The 18,785-nt window shown below is 50.2% G+C and overlaps 2 protein-coding genes across 3 annotated transcripts in view; one reads left to right on the top strand and one right to left on the bottom strand.

Annotated features, from left to right (window-relative positions):
* The window catches only part of Dync1h1 (dynein cytoplasmic 1 heavy chain 1), a 66,701-nt gene extending 63,936 nt beyond the window's left edge, over positions 1-2,765 (top strand). The window contains exons 73-78 of the mRNA XM_048431305.3: positions 504-715; positions 959-1,112; positions 1,528-1,670; positions 1,801-1,969; positions 2,122-2,249; positions 2,404-2,765. Coding sequence (XP_048287262.1) covers positions 504-715; positions 959-1,112; positions 1,528-1,670; positions 1,801-1,969; positions 2,122-2,249; positions 2,404-2,532 — 935 coding nt within the window. The 3' untranslated portion in view covers positions 2,533-2,765. The remainder of the gene's footprint in view (positions 1-503; positions 716-958; positions 1,113-1,527; positions 1,671-1,800; positions 1,970-2,121; positions 2,250-2,403) is intronic.
* Positions 2,766-3,649: 884 nt separating this feature from the next.
* On the bottom strand, positions 3,650-13,767 carry LOC125398497 (uncharacterized). Of its 2 annotated transcripts, XM_048431306.3 has the most exons (6): positions 13,700-13,767; positions 8,338-8,395; positions 7,228-7,358; positions 6,703-6,753; positions 4,566-5,086; positions 3,650-3,783 (listed from the first exon to the last, which is right to left on the bottom strand). In XM_048431306.3, exons 3-6 carry the CDS (start codon positions 7,324-7,326, stop codon positions 3,780-3,782), a joined length of 675 nt encoding a protein of 224 aa, XP_048287263.3. In that variant the 5' UTR covers positions 7,327-7,358; positions 8,338-8,395; positions 13,700-13,767; the 3' UTR covers positions 3,650-3,779. The 2 variants fall into 2 exon arrangements, with proteins under 2 accessions (XP_048287263.3, XP_087767641.1); XM_087911515.1 differs by lacking the exon at positions 13,700-13,767 and having other exon boundaries at positions 8,338-8,754.
* Positions 13,768-18,785: the final 5,018 nt, after the last annotated feature.

The following is an 18,785-nucleotide window of genomic DNA, read 5'->3' as shown; positions in this document are numbered from 1 at the left end:
GACCAGGAGTAAGTGCTGTGTCCCATCAGCACTGTCAGGAACCTGATGCCCCAGGGTCACTGTCCAGCTTCTCAGCCTTCCCAGTCCGGAAAGCAGGAAAGCTCAGCAGTTTGACCTTCAGTTCTCCATGGGAGAGGCCCAGGCCAGGCACTAATGTGCCTTCAGTCACAACTGGATATGGGCATGGTTGGTGTGGGCAGAGTTCACAGGAATCCCAGCTGCCATCCCAAACATCCCCGTGGCAGACTGAATGCATGGCTTCTGAGACCCAAAGCTGTGTGAACATACTGCAACATCATGGGGCATGCCCGAACACTGGTTCTGTACTGTTAGTGTGACATGGCCTGTTTTCTTCTGTGTTTACCCCTTCTCTGGGCCTGGTCTGCGCTTAGATCATATGTGCACAGTCCAGTAGGGTGCTGTGGTGACTTAGTGGTGATGTCCACTGTTTCTTGACATTGACCTCTTCCTCCTTGCCTGCCTCCCACCCATGGCTGGCCTAGGTGTGGACATGATCAGTAAGATGCTGAAGATGCAGATGCTGGAGGATGAGGATGACCTGGCCTATGCAGAGACAGAGAAGAAGACAAGGACGGACTCCACATCTGATGGGCGCCCTGCCTGGATGAGGACACTGCACACGACGGCGTCTAACTGGTTGCACCTCATCCCTCAGACACTGAGCCCACTGAAGCGTACTGTGGAGAACATCAAGGTATCTGGGCTGGAGCCTTCACATTGTCCTAAGAGTTGGTGTGCTAATCCCCAACCTTGAGCAAGAGGAAAGGCCACTTGTAATTGAACTGTTTCAGAACTGTCCATGATCTGAGAGTTAGGGGCAGAGGTCATTCTTTATATTGGGAGCTGGTGGCAAGGCTGGGGCGTAGGATAGATCTGAGATCCCTCTTAAGGTTGACTTGCTTCTGTGAACAGATTTTCCTCTTCTCTTTGGTTTTAGGACCCTTTGTTTCGGTTCTTTGAGAGAGAAGTGAAAATGGGAGCCAAGTTACTCCAAGATGTACGCCAGGACCTTGCTGATGTAGTCCAAGTGTGCGAGGGGAAGAAGAAGCAGACCAACTACCTGCGCACACTCATCAATGAGCTGGTGAAAGGTGCTGAGGTGCAGGGTTTGCCAGTCAGCCGTCCACTCCCGTGGATAGGCACCCTACAGCCCTAAGCCTTGCCTGCATCTTTTCAGGCTTCCTCAGGGTGGCTTAGGAGCGGGTCGGTCTGAGAACCACCCCTGCTTTTCCCTGGGCTTCCCTGAAGTTTTTGTGCAGCTTCTGTGACTTTGCAGGGTGATGCAGTGAAGGGACACAAAACAAGCAGAAGCAGGGCAGTGTCCCCAGTCCAGAGACAGAGTGCATGTGCAGTGCTGGGCCTTCTGGGTGTGGACAGGGTACCAGGTGCAGCCAGGAAGTAGAGCTGTGCTATGCAGGTGTTGGCAGCCTGAGCCACTTCAGCTGCTGGGGAGTGGGGAGTTGGCAGAGCTGATGCCAACACCTAGGTCTTGGTTCCTTGTTGCAGGGATCTTGCCTAGGAGCTGGTCCCACTACACGGTGCCTGCAGGCATGACGGTTATCCAGTGGGTGTCGGACTTCAGTGAGAGGATCAAACAGCTACAGAATATCTCCCAGGCGGCCGCATCTGGTGGTGCCAAGGAACTGAAGGTGGGTAAGCATGGCCCTGAAAAGTCAGGGTAGCACCCTGGACTTAGGTGGAAGAGTGTCCTTTAGGATGGGGACCGCCCGGGTCTGTGCCTGACCTGCTCTCCTTCCCCTGGGGGCTCTGTTTCTACAGAATATCCATGTGTGCCTGGGTGGCCTGTTTGTGCCTGAGGCCTACATCACTGCCACCAGACAATATGTGGCCCAAGCCAACAGCTGGTCCCTGGAGGAACTCTGCCTGGAAGTCAATGTCACTGCCTCCCAGAGCGCCACCCTTGATGCCTGCAGCTTTGGGGTCACAGGTAAGCTAGTGTCTGGGTGCTCAGACAGCCATTCAGTGACCTGACTGTAGTGCAACTGGCCAGGCAGAGCCCCACTGAGCCCGTGGGTGCCCTGTAAGCAGGGCTGGGTGGCTGGGGGCCGCTTCAGCCCAGGTCTCCATGTCTCCTCCCAGGACTGAAACTTCAAGGAGCCACATGCAACAACAACAAATTGTCCCTCTCCAACGCCATCTCCACAGTCCTCCCGCTAACACAGCTACGCTGGGTAAAGCAAACAAATGCCGAGAAGAAGGCTAGTGTGGTGAGTGCCATCTCCTTCGCTCCGAGGCTCTGCCTGTGCCGTGCCTGGGGGCTCTACCTGCCTGGCATCAACTTCACCACAGCCCTGAACCCCACGGGAGCAGGAGCTTCCTGTCTCCAGAGTAAGTCACAGCAACCCCCTGTCTGTCCTACAGGTAACCTTGCCTGTCTACCTGAACTTCACGCGGGCGGACCTTATCTTCACTGTGGACTTTGAAATCGCTACAAAGGAAGACCCTCGCAGCTTCTACGAGCGTGGAGTTGCAGTTCTGTGCACTGAGTAGAGCTAGGCTTTTCTCAAATCCCTGCTGGAATAGTAACATTCAATATCTAACATTCATTAATCCTTAAGCGTTGGAAAGTTTGATGGACTGGTGAGAAGAAAGTGTTTGGTCTGCGCTGGAGGAAGTGAGAGCTGCTGCTGAGGTGGGGACGGCTGGAAAGATGCACGTGTGTGTACGTGTGGACGGCTAATGGAACGGCTTGTTTTATTATAAAACACTAAGTAAGCGTGGCAGCCTCCCGCCTCTTGTGGTCGCTCCGTCTCCTGTGAGAATCCTTGTGTCTCCCCCCCATGGTACAGCCCACCTCACCTTCGTCACCGCGGTCACAGGCTCTGAAGCAGCCAGGCGAGGCTAGGAGAACTGCACTTCATCCTGAGCCTGCCTGCAACTGTGTTCTTGACTGAAACACTAAGACTTGACTGTCTGACACCTCCATCCCCCAGGCACCTTTTCTGTCCTAAACACAGCCCTGCCACCAATCCCGTTCTCCCACACTTCATGTCCATACCGCCCCAGCATGGTGAGAGAGTGGCCTTGGCCTCACAGTAAGGGTGGCAGTTAACCTGGTTCTAGAATCTGGGTTTCCACAGTGAGTGTGGCACTTGGTGGGCAGAGGCTATTGTTAGCTGTAAGGACTCCTTAACAGAGAGGCACCCCTCCTAACCCCCAAGGGCTCTGGGAACAGACACAGCAAGCTCATGAACAGGAGGAAGTGGCCAACCCTCACTGTAAACAAAAGCTGCCAACATTATCTCCCCGAGGAACAGGAACACGGAGGTGACTCTGCCCTGCAGAGCCCACAGGAACCACTGTGGCTTTTCCTTGCTGTCCTTGCCCAAGTCTCTGGGGGACTGCTGGGAACACTAGTTTCGCCCCAGCCCCATAACTGGACTTCTGGTTCCGGGAGCACTGGTTCCGGGAGCACCTCCTCCCCAGGGAGCACTCCCACCTACCCCTTCCTATAGTCAGAAGAGTCAGTTCTGCTAGACAGTCACCACCCGCCCTATTGTCCTCTCTGGCAGAGCCAGCCTGGGCACTGATAAGCAAGACCCGACCCCCTAACCAGTGCTGGAATGGCCCCAAGGTGGACCTTGCTCTGCCAAGATTGGGCACCTCCTTGTGGCACCTTTTTTATTTGTCCTTGGGAACCTTGTGGTCCTTGTCCTGCCGCCATGGAGGATGACACTAGACTGGAGAGATGGGACCTGGACTTCTAGCGTCTGCACCAGACTCTTGCTCAGCTCTCACTACCTACAGGAAAGAAAATTACAATGAACCAAGGTAGCAGAAGTGGACCGGGAGGAAACATGCCACCCACAGTGTGCACAGCATTCTCGCAGGCTGTCTGAGCTCCCGGGTGGCACAGGACTTGATCAGCACGCACAGTTAGACTGCTGAACATTCTAGGAATGAGGAGGATCTGCCCTGCCCCCTGTCTCAGCCCGCAAGCCCGCACTTAGGAGACTAAGGCAGGAAGGTTGCTATGGCTATGCCACATGGTCCTGGGTCACCAGGTGATGGCGGTGCACACCTTTAATCCCAGCACTCGGGAAGCAGAGGCAGATGGATCTCTGTGAGTTCAAGGCCAGCCTGGTCTACAGGAGCTAGTTCCAGGACAGGCACCAAAAGCTACAGAGAAACCCTGTCTCTAAAATCAAATAAATAAATGAGATAAAATAAAAATAAATTTAAAAAAACAAGATCCGGGAGTCTAGGAGGCCCGGGGAAGGCCACTGGAACCACCCCTGAGTTGTAACCTATTTAACTATTTTTTACATTGTATCCGCACACATACAAGCACGCCACTATGTGTTCCTGTGTGGTGGTCAGAAAACAGTGTGTCGAAGATGGTTTTCCCCTTCCACCATGTGGGTCCTAGGGATCAAACTCTGGTCATCAGGCTTGGCAGAAAGCCCCCTGACCCTCTGAGCTGTCTCCCCAGCTTGGTAGAGACCTGTTTACCACTCCTCGCTATTGGTCATGAGTGTGCCCCTGACTCTGTGCTAACCCGGCCCCTGGGTGAGGCCGCATACTTCTTCTTTCTCTTAGTTCTCTCGGGCTCTGAAAGGAAAAGCTCCAGCTTCCTCTTAGAAAACAGCCTAGGCCCCTTGTCTCTCTCACTCCCAAATCTGGGAGGTGGTCTTGACGCTCTGGCTCTGCTGGGCAGGTGTCTGCTCATCTCTGGGGTCTCCACAGGAATGGGGGGGCTGGCAACCCTTGTCATCCTCCAGTCCTCTGGTGATGGAGACAGCCTGGCAGGCCACGCATTAACCTCCTGGGGGTCAAGTGCTTTCAGTTCGCCCTCAGGCAGCATGTCAACATCATTGACTTCCAGGGCAATGGGGGCCCAGCCAGACGCTTTCATAGTGAGATCCGGAGCCTTTGGCAGGAGCGAGTCTTCCACGCGGGTCTCCTCAGCAATCTTGAACTTCAGTGTGTAGGAAGGTGTGTTGCGGTTCCTGTCACCCAGGAGGCGGTAGGCACGCTGGCGGTAGTTGCGGTAGGTGGGATGACCCGGAGTGTCTTCTGAGTCACCATCATAAGGATCTAAAAACTAATGACAAGTTTTTTGAGGACTTGGCTATGTGTGAGGGCCTGAGACTCAGTTCCCATCACCACAGGTTGAAAAGTTTCTGAACCAGTGGATAGTCCCGGTAGCAGGCTGGTGTGCCACACAGATGCAGAGAACACCGCTGTGGTGACAATTGCATACGATTTGCTTTGCTTCGAAACTTTTTGTTGTTTTTTTGTTTGTTTTTTGTGACAGGATTTCTCTGTGTAAGAGTCCTGGCTGTCCTAGAACTCACTTTGTAGACCAGGCTGGCCTCGAACTCAGAGATCTGCCTGTCTCTGCCTCCTAAGTGCTGGGATTAAAGGCGTGCGCCACCACCGTCCAGCTTTTGAAAACCTCATAGCAAAGGAACTCATAGCAAAGATTGACCTGAAACTAACCATGTGGTCAGATGACTCTGAATTTCTAATCCTCTTGCCTTCATCTTTCTGGAGATCAAAACCACAGCCTGGTAAATGCTAGAAAAGCACTGATCTACATCCCCAGATAGTGGGGGGGGGGGTGTGTGTGTTTTTTTTGGTTTGGTTTGGTTTGTTTTTTTGTAAAGATGATCTTCACTGTGTTGTGTAACCTTAACTAGCCTGGCGCTGCCTACACTGAGTGTCCTCACGCTCACAGAACTCTTCAGCCACTGCCTTCCTGGTGCAGGGGTCAAGGCCACCGCAGCTGGCTTGTTTTCTTGTTTAAGACAGGGTCTCAGGACTGGAGAGACGGGGCAGCTGCTTAGTCTCTAACACCCACGGCAGCTCACAGCCATCCATACCTCCAGTTCCTCTCTGGGCACCTTGGGACTGCATACATGTAAGCAAAACACTGAAAGACAGGGTTTTACGGGCCTGGTGGCACAGGTCTTCAATCCCAGCACTTGGGAGACAGGCAGGTAGATCTCTTTAGTTCAAGGTCAGCCTGGTCTACAGAGTGAGTTCCAGGACAACCTGGACTACAAAGAGAAACCCTGTCCTGAAAGACTAAAAACATAAGTAAATCAATAAATTAATTAAATACAAGACACTTAATTAAATACAAGACAGGGTTCTGTGTAACCCTGGCTAGCCTTCAACTTCTCGTCCTCCTACCCCAGCCTCCCAGATGCTGGGATTATGTGTGTGGCCACCCCTGTGGTAGTCCTGGCTGTTCTGGAACTCACTCTGTAGACCAAGCTGGCCTCGAACTCACAGAGATGGGCCTGCTCCTGCCTTCCCAGTGCTGGGATTAAAGGTATGTGCCACCACCGGCAGTGGTGCTTAATCCTTTTAACAGTGCTTGTCAGGGCCTTTGGGGAGTCCCCCCTTACTAATTTGTGCTGTAGGGATCAGAACTTCCTGTCTGTCCTTTCTTTCTGTAGGCATATTTTGTCAATATTTGTTCCTGTCTTGTGGTAGCACTGCCTTTCGTGCCCGCACTCGAGGTGGGAGAGACAGGAGGCCAGCCTGGGCTCTGTAGTAAGACCTCCTCCTCTAGTTACCACCACCAGATGACTGCTGGGCTGTGCCCAGCTGCAAACATCCCCTGCCTGGACTCTGACCCTCAGCCTGCTCACCAGGCTGGCCTTGGCTTTGGAGAGACCCTCGGGGACCTCGGCCAGATCTGAGACCTACCTCTCTCCAGATGCCTTCGGCAAAGTCCATGAGGTTCCTTCTGGAACTGACCTGTGAAGAGGGGCTTGGTGCCAATTTTGCCATGGCAGCTTAACACACGGGGCACTTGGGTGCCCGCTTCCCACACCACAGGACATACACTCGCCTTAGCAAAAGGAGGGAACCCTGAATGCTAGTCTTCCCAGAGACTAGCAGAGGCAAGGGAGCCCTTCCTGGGCACAGCCACACAGCACCCTGGCACTGGTTCTGGGCCCAAAGCCAGAGGGAGGTGGAGGACTCTGCACGTTCTTTCTCAACTGATCCTTGCACACATGCAGAAGCAGTGAGGTCCACGGAGCTAACAGAGGAGCCCAGGCCAGCACCTTCCCATGAGCCCCAGGCTGCTGAGGAAGGTGGCTTTTGTTTTTTTTAATCAAAGAGCACTGGAATTTGAATACTTCAGTTTTGGAAAGGGAGGAAGGGATCCAAAACTTGCAGAGATGGCATCTCCCCCACCACGCTCCCCCTTGCTGAACAGGAGGGCACCTGAAGGCGATGGCGAGCGTGTCTCTGCCACTTTCGGAAGCCAGCTGCACTGAATGCTGCCCTGATGCAGGTGTGTCGGCTGGGTCTCAGGCTGGCCATCCCTCGAGGCCAGGCACGTGGACTTTACTTAACTAAAAATAGCAAGTTAGAGGACAAAGCCCAGGTCAGAGGTTCTGGGGAAGGGCAGGCCACAGAGAAGTTGGAGGGAACAGTCTGTCCTACCCTGTAGCCCAGGCTGGCCTTCCTGATTCTCTGGGAACATGAGGCAACTGAGGCAGGAGGAACATTAGTTCAAGGCCAGCTTGGGATATATAGTAAGACCCTCCATCAACATAAAGTGAGGGCAGTGGCCAGAGTTCAGACCATCCAATGCTTGCATAGCACAGCTCGCTCATGTAGCACACGCTAGACCTGACTCAATCCCCAACACCTGTGAAAATGGAGCAATGTCTCCCCCAGCACTCAGGAGAGAGGAGGATCAGAAGTTCAAGGTCATCCAGCATGGGCTACATGAGCTCCTTTCTCAGTAAACAAAACGCTATGGTTGGGATACATACATACAATGGTAGAGTACTTGTCTAGCTATGGGTGCAAACAGGGGGAGCATCAGGAGAGCACAAGAGACAGTGCGCTCCATCGAGAAAGAGCCACGTGGATACATGTGACGAAACGTTCTAAAGTTTAAAAATAAGGGCCGGGGTGACCACTCAGAATTAAGAGCACTGGCAGGTCCTGAATTCAATTCCCAGTAACCACATGGTGGCTCACAATCACCTGTAGTGAGATCTGGTGCCCTCTTCTGGCCTGCAGGCATATATGCAGACGGAACACTGCATATAATAAAATAAGTTTTGAAAAAACATTTTAAAAAAATAAAATGTAAAAGTGTTAAAAATGGAGCTGAAGAGCTGGCTCAATGGCTAAGAGCCCTTGCTCTCTCAGAGGACCCAGGCTCAGCTCCCAGCGCCCAGCTAATGACTCACCACCGCATTTAACTCGAACACCAGAGGATCTGGCGTCTCCTTCTGGTGTACAGACATAAATTCGGGCAAATCACTCAGCCGCAAAATAGATATTTTTTTAAACACCAAGAAAACTAGCTCTACGAACCTCCTTGAAGTTTCATGTCACTCAACTGCTCCAGAATCTTCGAAGCATCTGCTAGATCCTGTTGGAAAGAGCCTCCGTCACATCACAGTGCACACGCAGCACACACGCAGCACGTTGTATGCTTTTCAGCAGTAAATCCCGGCTCCCTCAGACTGCACTACTGGGAACCCAGCTCTGAACCCCGCAAAGCAAGCAAAAAACTGGCCCTGCCACACCCTCATGAGCACACACAGAGCTCATGGACATCTTAAAGGTTAGGAAAGCCCCAGTAGAAAAGAAAGCTGGAGTCTAGCATGGTGATGCTCACATCTGCCTCTAATCCCAGCACTGGTGGGGGCAGGGTGTGTAGAGGCCTGAGGGTCAGTTCAAAATCATTCTTAACCACACAGGGAACTGAGGCCAGTCTGGCTACGTGAAACCTCGGGTGTCTCCAAGGGAAAAAAAAAAAAAATGGAGAAAAGGGAGGAAGGGGCTGAAGAGATGGTTGGAGGCGAAGCCCCTTGACTGCTCTTGCAAAGGACCTGAGCTCAGTTCCAGCACCCACATAGAGTGACCCGGTCATCCGTAACTCCAGCTCCAGGGTATCAGACTCCTCTGTCTTCCTAGCGCATCAGCACACACGTGTACATAAACACACACACTTTAAAATAATACTAAAAAAAGAGAGAAGAAAGGAGGGCAGGAGTGGCTCAGTGGGTAGGAGCCCTGAGGATTCGGGTTCAATTCCCTGCATCCACATCTGAAACTTCAGCCCCAGGGGTCAGATTCCTCCTCCTGGCCTCCATAGACCTGCACATGAGGCACATATACATGCAGGCAAAACACCCACACACATAAAAATACGCAAATATATGGCTTTTCAAGGCAGTTTCCCTGGCTGTGTATTTTTAAATACCTACGATGTACATTACCCGGTTTTCCCCTTTCCTTTTCTTGTTCCAGGACCCCAAGTGACGCTTAAAAGTACTGCTGCCTGCAGCATTTGAGACTGGAACAGTTTCAAAGGAAGCCACTTTTAGCGACCTTACTGGTTTAGGGGTACACTGAGCAGAACCTCCCCCCTCCCCCCCCCCCCCGTGGAATGGCCTGAGGTTTTCCTTGTGAATGAGCTGGGGTCATTGGTTAGTCAGAGGTCACTTCATCACCATGACGGGTGCCACAGTCCACAGGGACTGGGCCTCTGGCCGCGGCGGTGTCTTCGGGGCCCCATGATGAAGTTCACCCCCATGCTCTCCTTAGAAGTCAGTGTCACAGCCACACTGGGTTGGGAACCATCTACCAAAAGCAGAGATCTACACAATCGTGTGCTGTGAGCTTTGCCAGGGATCCAAAGAAGCTGATCTGGGCAACAGTTTAAAGAGTGGGCCTAGCAAGCAGAGGGACCTGCTTGACCGTTCCCGGCTCCTCAGATTATCTGCACCCCTCTGGTTGGCACCAACTAAGTGTTTATTGTTGTTGCTATTGTTATTGTTTGTTTTTGTTTGGTTGGTTGGTTGTTTTTTGTGAGTTTTTTGTTGTTGTTTGTTTTTGTTTTGTTTTTTGAGACAGGGTTTCTCTGTAGCTTTGGAGCCTGTCCTGGAACTAGCTCTTGTAGACCAGGCTGGCCTCAGACTCACAGAGATCCGCCTGTCTCTGCCTCCCGAGTGCTGGGATTAAAGGTGTGAGCCACCACTGCCCGCTGGTTTCTGGTTTTTTGAAACAGGTTTCTCTGGGTATCCCTGGCTATCCTGGAACTCACTCTGTAGACCAGGCTGGTCTCAAACATAGAGATCCACCTGCCTCCGCCTCCCAATTAAAGGTATTTACCACCACACCTGGCTCTTTTACTATTTCATGTGTAGGGATGGTGGCCTGCATGTATGTCTGTGCACCACATGCCTGTGTGTGTGAACTCCACACACGCACCATGGTACACATACACAACAAATAAATAAAAATATGTCAAAGAAAAAACATATGCACAAAATGCCCTTGACTACACAGCCTACCGATGAGAAAACAGCTCAGCAGTTAAGTGCACTGGCTGGACCGCCAGAGGACCCAGGCTTGATTCCGAGACTCACAGGTGACCCACAGCTGCAACGTCAGTTCCAAGGAATAGAAGGCCCTTTTCTGGCCTCCGAAGGCACTAAATGCACACATATCTTCAGGCAAATACTAATACACATAAAATGAAAATATAGCTGGGCATGATGGTACATGCCTTTAATCCCTCTGGGCTGCTTCCCCAGAGGACCAGGGTTTGATTTCTAGTGTGTATACAGTGGCTCACAACCAATGTCAGAGGGAATCTGACGCCCTCTACTGGCTTCAGGGGGCACTGCAGGCACACACATGGTATACAGATATTCAGGCAAGGCTCATGCACATAAAAATAAACACATTCTTAGCCAGGTGGCTGTGATATTGCGTGCCTTTAATCCCAGCTCTCGGGAGGCAGGCTCTGGTCTTCAGAGCGAGTTCCAGGACAGCCAGATATATACAGAAAAACTGTCTTGAAAAAATAAGTCTCAAAAAATTAAAAATAACAAAATACTATGAACTCAGTCTGTCCCCCACTGCGTACTCAGCCTGTTTAGTTTAATTGCCTTGAAAGCAATGTAACTGACCCTGCTATATTTGGATGTCCCATGTAATCAGCTTTTACACTAAGCTAAACTAAATACGTAGCTTTAATCTTAAACTTACATAGCTTTAATCTTAAACTCCATGCTCTTCCATGCCCTAGCCCAGAATAGTGTGTGTACGCGTATGTTGTGATCTTTTCTGAGAGCAGTCAGTAGGTGAAAAGCAGTCTCAAAAGCATCCTCAGGGCATGGTAGCATGCAACTTCAATTCCAGCACTCAGGAGGCAGAGACAGGCAGATCTCTGTGAGTTCGAGGTCAGCCTGGTCTACAAGAGCTAGTTCCAGGACAGGCTCCAAAGCAACAGAGAAAAAGAAAGAAAGGAGAGAGAGAGAGAGAAAGAAAGCTAAGAAAGCTAGCTGCCACGGCAGCTCAGCGTTGGTGCTTGCTTACATGCCTCAGATCCTGGGCTCAGTCCCTCACACTGCAAGCGTTCCCAGGAAGGGATTCTCAACAATCCACCACCAGTTCCTGTTCAAAAACGGATGGCTTGTCCTTGCACTGACATGCACTCTGAGGTTCCCTAAGCACCTTCCCGCGGTGTCAGAGCTAAGAGGATTAGCTTGAGTGTAGCCTGCAAATCTGAGATGGGTTCTCCAGGCACTGCTGACCTGGTCCACCCTACCTCAGGATGCTCTCCGGTGTGAATCTAAAGCCAGGCATGATTCCTTGGATCAGGATCCAAGGAGAGCAGGGGACCCACATTTTACAGACACACACACAGACACACACACAGAGACACACACACACACAGACACACACACAGACACACACACACACACAGACACACACACAGACACACACACACACAGACACACACGCACACAGACACACACACAGACACACACACACACACACACACACACACACACACACCTAACAAGAACAGCTCCTATTGTAAGTGCTTTTGGGGGGCAAACGAATCATCCACAAGTTTCCAGCTGGGATCCGTGTTTGGAAAATAGACCTCTCAGCAGTCAGAGCAGAGCAAGTCACTCCAAACACAGATAACACCCTGCCCTGTGCCTCCCCTGGTGGGGACCTCGGAGAGGTCGACAGGCTCCGTGTTTGGTGCACAAATCACAGGAAGCTGGGTTTTTTTCTGTTTTTTTTTTCCTCCATCATTAATTTTTCTAAGCTTGACACCCCATTCTCTACTCAGTACCATTTTGATCAAATACCCAGAGTTTTAGTTGCTAGGAAAGTAATGACCTCTGAGCTGCAGTTCTAGTCTGAGCAGACACTTTTCACAAACACAATCACTTTTCACATGATTGCACATGCATGATCGTGCCACAGTGATCCTGCGTGGGTCAGAGGACAACTCCCGAGAGTCAGCGCTCTCCTTTCATGCAGACTTTGGGACTGATCTGTTTGTCAGCTTTGGCGGCAAGCGACTACTCTTGCTGAGCCATCTTGACGGCCCCTGGCCATTCCAACATTAACAAACTAAGAAGGAATATTTATGTTTTCTACCTGTCCCTGGTACCCGCTGATAAAATGTCAAAACCAGGCTCGGGGTATACCTTGGAGGCGGAGTGGCGGTCTAGCACACACAGGGTTGGGAGTGAGGGGTACGAGGGAGAGGCGGGGATGGCCGACTTGCAGTCCAAGGCAATGTTGTCCAGTCTCTAAAGTGAGAAGCACCCCTGAAGGCCTTCTCCCCACAGGGATGGTGGTTCTGCTGGTGTGGGAGTCAGCCTCTCTGAGGAACCTGGGTGTTAGCAGAACCATTCAGACCACACAGTTCTAACCGTCTCAGGCAAAGGCCTGTCCACAGTGAAGTTGCAACCAGGGTTCTAGTTCTCAATTCAAGTAGCTCTGTCTAGCGGAAATTCCTCAGGTGAAATGATAATTTATTTAGATGCTCCCCCCACACACACCGACTTTGCACGTAGATGCTAATCCGGCACATTAATTCCAAGATGCCCCTGAATCCTCCTATGGGTTCAAAGGTGGGCAGAGGGTCCCTGCTCTCTGACAGTTGAGTAGGTCAATCCTAGGCATCTCCTGACCCTTCCCAAACACCACTCTTTGTGCCTAGGGCAAATGAAGGGACCCCCCCCCCCCATCTACCTCACAGCAAGATCTCCTGTAAAGAGTAAGCTCCTGGAAAGGGCAGGAGGGCAGGGTGACCTACCCTGAGAGGTCACATCTTCATTCTCAAAGGATAGTGACCCTCACGTAGAATCGAGCAAAGCCTCCTCTTACAACCCTTCCTCACACCCCCCACCCTCCTTCACAGATGCCCTTGTAGGGACAGTGGCTTCAGTGCATGGTCACATATCTGGTGGAGCACATGTAACCACATCTGTCCAGAGATCCAAGCTGCACCACACTTACTCTGAAAGTCAGTCCAGATTTAGCCTGCTATAGAAGAGACCAGGAGCAGGCTGTGGTGGCGCTCGCCTTTAATTCCAGCACTTGGGAGTCAGAGGCAGGCAGATCTCTGTGAGGTCAAGGCCAGCCTGGTCTACAGAGTGAGTTCCAGGACAGCCAGGTCTGCACAGAGAAACCCTGTCATGAAAAAAAGCAAAAAAAGAAAAGAGAAGAGAGAGAGAGAGAGAGAGAGAGAGAGAGAAACTGGGCCCGACAGTAGCTGGACAGGGGCCACTAAGTCAGGCCTCTAGGAATGTGGCTGGTGGCCAGCGTGGCCTGGGGTAGATGTTCATTTAAAGCAGTTCACAAGCTTCAAGCTCCTGGTTTGAAGGGTGCAGGACTGTCATTGTAGACTTACCTCCTGGATGAGATGTTCATTTTGGTCCCCAAGTGGTCACCCTGAGTCAAGCAGGAAGGCAGTTGTCCTGTGCTTTAGGCCTGTGTGAGGTCACAGGTATCTCCATGGCAACCCAAAGTGCATGTTCCTGGGTCCACTCAGGACCATAGGCCTTAAATCCCAGCTCCCACCACCCCTCCCTTAGTTTCCAGTGCCCAGAGTCCCGCTGTCTGCCTGCCCCATGCCTCACGTGCTGTCCCACCATCCTGTGACAGGCCTGATCCTCACAGACACAGGGACCCTGCACTTACCAGAGAGGCCTCTGTAAAGCCAAGACTTCTGGGAAGTCTTGTCCTGTGCCCCAGGACATCTTCCACACGGCTGGCCCTCGCCTCCGACTATGATTCCCACCCCACCCCACCCCCATCCCCCACCCCCCCAGTCACTCTGGCTCCTCTCAGACCACTCAGCCACAGCTCTTCTGTGGGACGCTGCAGAAGCTGGAGCTTGTTACTATCTGCCTCCCACACCGTCATCCCCCAGCTGACCTGGGGACTCTGAATCCCAGTTTCAGAGCCAACTTGAACTCCCAGGGCAGATGAATGAGAAAGGACACCTGTGCATTTTTTTTATTATGTATACAATATTTTGTCTGTGTGTATGCCTGCAGGTCAGAAGAGGGCACCAGACCTCATCACAGATGGTTGTGAGCCACCATGTGGTTGCTGGGAATTGAACTCAGGACCTTTGGAAGGGCAGGCGATGCTCTTAACCACTGAGCCATCTCTCCAGCCCGACACCTGTGCATTTAAAGGCAGCCTCCAGTTACTCTGAGAAGGCGAGGATGGAGAGGCATCGGGGAGAGGTGGGACGAGATGAGGGAATAACTCAGTAACTGAGGGAAGGAGGCCTAAGGAAAGAAGAGCGATCTCAGCGCTTGGAGCAAAGGAGAGCAAAGGAGCAGGGAGAGCTCTGTGAGTTCCAGGCCAACCTGATCTATAAGAGCTAGTTCCAGGACAGGCTCCAAAGAACACAGAGAAACCCTGTCTCAAAAAAGTTAAAAAAATAATAATAATAATAAAAAGAAAAACAATAGCAACAACAAAAAAAGTGGACCATAAAAGGACCCTTAGGGAACTGGATCTCTAAACAAGAAACTGGGGTACATGCAGCCAATGACACCCATCTAGTGAGCCCACTTTTGAGGTCCAATGCCGTGCAAGCTACAGGCCAAAGCACTATAGATACTCTATACTGTGGTTTTACTCTTTTGACTTTTTGCGAGGCCCACCACCTAACTTCCAAATAAATCACACACTGAGACTGATTCTTAGTTATGAATGCCTGGCCTTACCTTGGCTGGTTTCTTACCAGCTTTTAAATTATCCCCGATTACCTTTTGCCTCTGGGCTTTTTTCTTTCCTTACTTCTGTGTGTGTGTATATATATAATATACCCTCTCTATCTTTTTTTTGATTTTTCGAGACAGGGTTTCTCTGTAGCTTTGGAGCCTGTCCTAGTCTTGTAGACTAGGCTGGCTTTAAACTCACAGAGATCCACCTGCCTCTGCCTCCCGAGTGCTGGGATTAAAGTCGTGCACCCCTATGACCTGGTTTATTTTAAAGCAACCTTTATTTTTTTTCAAATAATTTAACTTTATTTTATGTGCATTGGCATAAAGGCATCAGATCCACTAGAACTGAAGTTATAGACAGTTATGAGCTGCCATGTGGGTGCTGGGAATTGAACCCGAGTCCTCCGGAAGAGGAGCAAGTGCTCTCAACAGCTGAGTCATCTCTCCAGCCCGGCCATTCAGCTCTTTATTAGACCATCAGGTGTTTTAGACGGGCTTCACGGAGTTAAACAAACGCAGCATAAACAAAAGCAACACGTCTTCACATCACTAATTAAACAAATGTTCCGCAGCATAAACAAAAGCAATACATAATACCAAGATAATATTCCCCAACATTTCTCTGTGTCTCCTTTCTTTTTTTTTTTTAAAGATTACTATTTTACTCTACTTTATGTGTATGGGTGTTTTGCCCACGTCCCTGCATACCACAGAACCAATGATGTCAGAAGAGGGTGTCAAGAGTCTCTGCAACTGGAGTTAGATGGTTGTGAGCCACCATGTGGATGCTGGGAACTGAGCCCATGTCTTCTGCAAGGGCAGCAAGTGTTCCTAACTGCTGAGCCAGCCCCACTCTATGATTTTCATGTTAGAGAAGCAGCTGGTGCCTTGCATAGGCCAGCATATGCTTCACCTCCCCAATGAATAACACATCTGGCTGACTTACATTTCTGCTCTCCCTTTTCTGTATCTTTTATTCATTCTTTGACAATTTCATCTGTGTATATACAACGTATCTTGATCTTCATCACCCCAATTTCTCCCTCCTACCTCTTCTGATACCCCTTAACATGTCCACTTACCACTTTCAGGTCCCCCCTTTTTTGGAAGCCCCCCGAGTTTACCTAGTGCTGCCAGCTGGAATGTTAGCTAACCTTTCGGGCTCGTCTTGCCAGGGTTCTGTTCACGGGTGCAACAGCTGTCTCGTGTAGAGACTGTTTCACAGAGCTTCTCCCCTCCTCCAGTTCTTATGCTCTTTCTGCCCCTCTTCCACATATCCAGACCTTGGGGAGTGTTGATAAGAGATGTCTTACTTAAGGCTGAGCTCTCAACAATCACTTATTCTTAGTAATTTGACCAGTTATGAGTCTGCATTGCTGCCCATGGCAGAAAGAGAAACTTTATCTGGCTAAGGTTGAAAGCAGCACTAAGCTATGATATAAGCATAAAGTCTGATAAATCCATTTGGCATTTAGGTTCTTCCCAGGGCCTATGAACTCATAAGCCAGTGGTTCTCAACCTGGGGGTAGGGACCACTTGGGGATGTTTCACAGGGGTAGCACATCCGATATCCTGCATATCAGATTATCTACATTATCATTTGTAACAGTAAAATTACAGTTATGAAGTAGCAATGACATAACTTTATGGCTGGGATCACCACAACACAAGGAACTGTGTTAAAGGGTCACAGCATTAGAAAGGTTGAGAACCACTGTCCTAAGCCATGGATTTTGACAGGTTTACAGTCCCGGGGATGAATTCTCTTCTGTAGGGCACAGCTTAGATCCGATCAGGAAGTGGCTACCTCTGTCACCTTCACACTACAGTTGCGCCAGGGTTGCTATGGGAGCACGCAGCAGCATCGAGTGCTAGGGAAGCCACTTATGACTTTCCCCACAGAAGCCTGCAGGGCTCCTTTCAGCACAAGGGCAAGTTTTCAGTTCAGTTCCAGCTTAATCTATGTCCTGCAAGCAAAACGTGTGGTGTCTTCTCTAAGCGGAGACAGATCTTTTATTCCCGGCCACCCAGACCTGAATAATCATACAGAAGCTATATTAATTACAACATTGTTTGGCCAATAGCTTAGGTATATTCCTAGCTAACTATTACATCTTAAATTAACCCATTTCTATTAATCTGTGTATCACTAGGCTGTGGCCTACTGGTATGGTTCCTGCATCTTTCTCCAGCAGCTACATGGCATCTGACTTTGCCTTCTTTCTCCCTGCATTCAGTTTCATGTCTCCCCTCCTCCCCCATCTAGCTCTATTCTGCCCTGCTATAGGACAAAGCAGATTCTTTATTAATCAATGGTAATAAAACATACTCATAGCATACAGAGGGGAATCCTGCATCAGTCTTCAGCTAGAGGGTCTTACCAGTTGGTTATGGTGGGCAACCAAGAGCAATGGCAATAACTCCTATATTTGAAGGACATTTGGGATCTCCTTGGCCAATTATTTGGTACTTTTAATATCTTTTTTGTTTGTTTTGTTTTTTTTGTTTTTGTTTTGTTTTTTTTGTTTTTGTTTTTCGAGACAGGGTTTCTCTGCAGTTTTGGAGCCTGTTCTGGAACAAGCTCTTGCAGACCAGGAGACCAGGCTGGCCCCAAACTCAGAGATCCTCCTGCCTCTGCCTCCCAAGTGCTTGGATTAAAGGTATATACCACCACTGCCCGACTTTAATATCCATTTTTAGATCATGTATATGACTGTTTTGCACAATTTGTATATGCCTGGTGCTTATGGAGGCCTGAAGAGGATATCAGATCCCCTAGAAATGAAGTTACAATTGTGAGGCACCAAGTGGGTACTGGGAATCAAACCCTGGTCTACTGGAAGAGCATCCTGTTACCTTTCGTCGTTGTTTTGAGACAGGGTTTCCCTGTAGCTTTGGAGCCTGTCCTGAAACTCGCTCTGTAGCCCAGGCTGGCCTCGAACTCACAGAGATCCACCTGCCTCTGTCTTCTGAGTACTGGGATTAAAGGTGTGCCACCACTGCCTGGCTTAACCAGTGCTCTTGAACACTGACCAATCTCTCCAGCCCCCAATAATTTTTTTTCTCAAAGCTAAGGATTCTGATCCCCAATAATTTTTTAAAAATAGGTTCTTGGGTCTCATGGAGCCCTGACCGGTCTTGAATTCACTATGTGGCCCAAGATGACCAGGCACTTCTGATTCTCCTGTCCCCACTTCCGAGAGCTGGGATTATAGACACAGCCACCAGCCACATGGTGCTGAGTCCACCACTCTGTGGTGGGACCTGGAGGATGGAGCCTAAAAATGAGATGAACTAAAGTCTCATGCAACAGTCAATTTGTTCAGAGCATCAGATAATTTATACTGGGGGTTAAGACAGGTCACCTGAGTCAAGTTCTCACAAGCTCAAGCTGCATACAATCACAAGGACAAGCTGCACATGGCAAAAATGTTTTTCCAGAGAGGCATATACACAAATCACAACAGCCAGTTGTAAAGAACAACCTGGTGAGCTTGTTCCTATCTGCTACACTTGGGAGGGGCACGAAAGCACAGTCAGAGAACAATTTAGTGTTCTGAAGAAACTGAGGCCACAAGACTCTTGTCTTGGCCAGGCGGGCGGTGGTGACACACACCTTTAATCCCAGCACTCGGGAGGCAGAGGCAGGCAGATCTCTGTGAGTTCGAGGCTAGCCTGGCCTGTAAGAGCTAGTTCCAGGACAGGCTCCAAAGCTACAGAGAAACCCTGTCTCGAAAAACAAAAACAAAACAA

The sequence above is a fragment of the Myodes glareolus genome, chromosome 11, assembly GCF_982192425.1.
Source record: "Myodes glareolus chromosome 11, mMyoGla1.1, whole genome shotgun sequence".
Classification (NCBI taxonomy): domain Eukaryota; kingdom Metazoa; phylum Chordata; class Mammalia; order Rodentia; family Cricetidae; genus Myodes; species Myodes glareolus.
This window is presented reverse-complemented; position numbering and strand designations above follow the sequence as displayed.

Bases quoted from the DNA above. Each gene is read 5' to 3' on its own strand.
- LOC125398497 (XM_048431306.3), bottom strand. From the start codon at position 7,326: ATGGCCAGCCTGAGACCCAGCCGACACACCTGCATCAGGGCAGCATTC. The intron at 6,754-7,227 runs GTGCCCTCCTGT...CCCTCTTCACAG, and splicing joins ACGCTCGCCATCGCCTTCAG to GTCAGTTCCAGAAGGAACCT. The intron at 5,087-6,702 runs GTAGGTCTCAGA...ACTTGTCATTAG, and splicing joins CCGAAGGCATCTGGAGAGAG to TTTTTAGATCCTTATGATGG.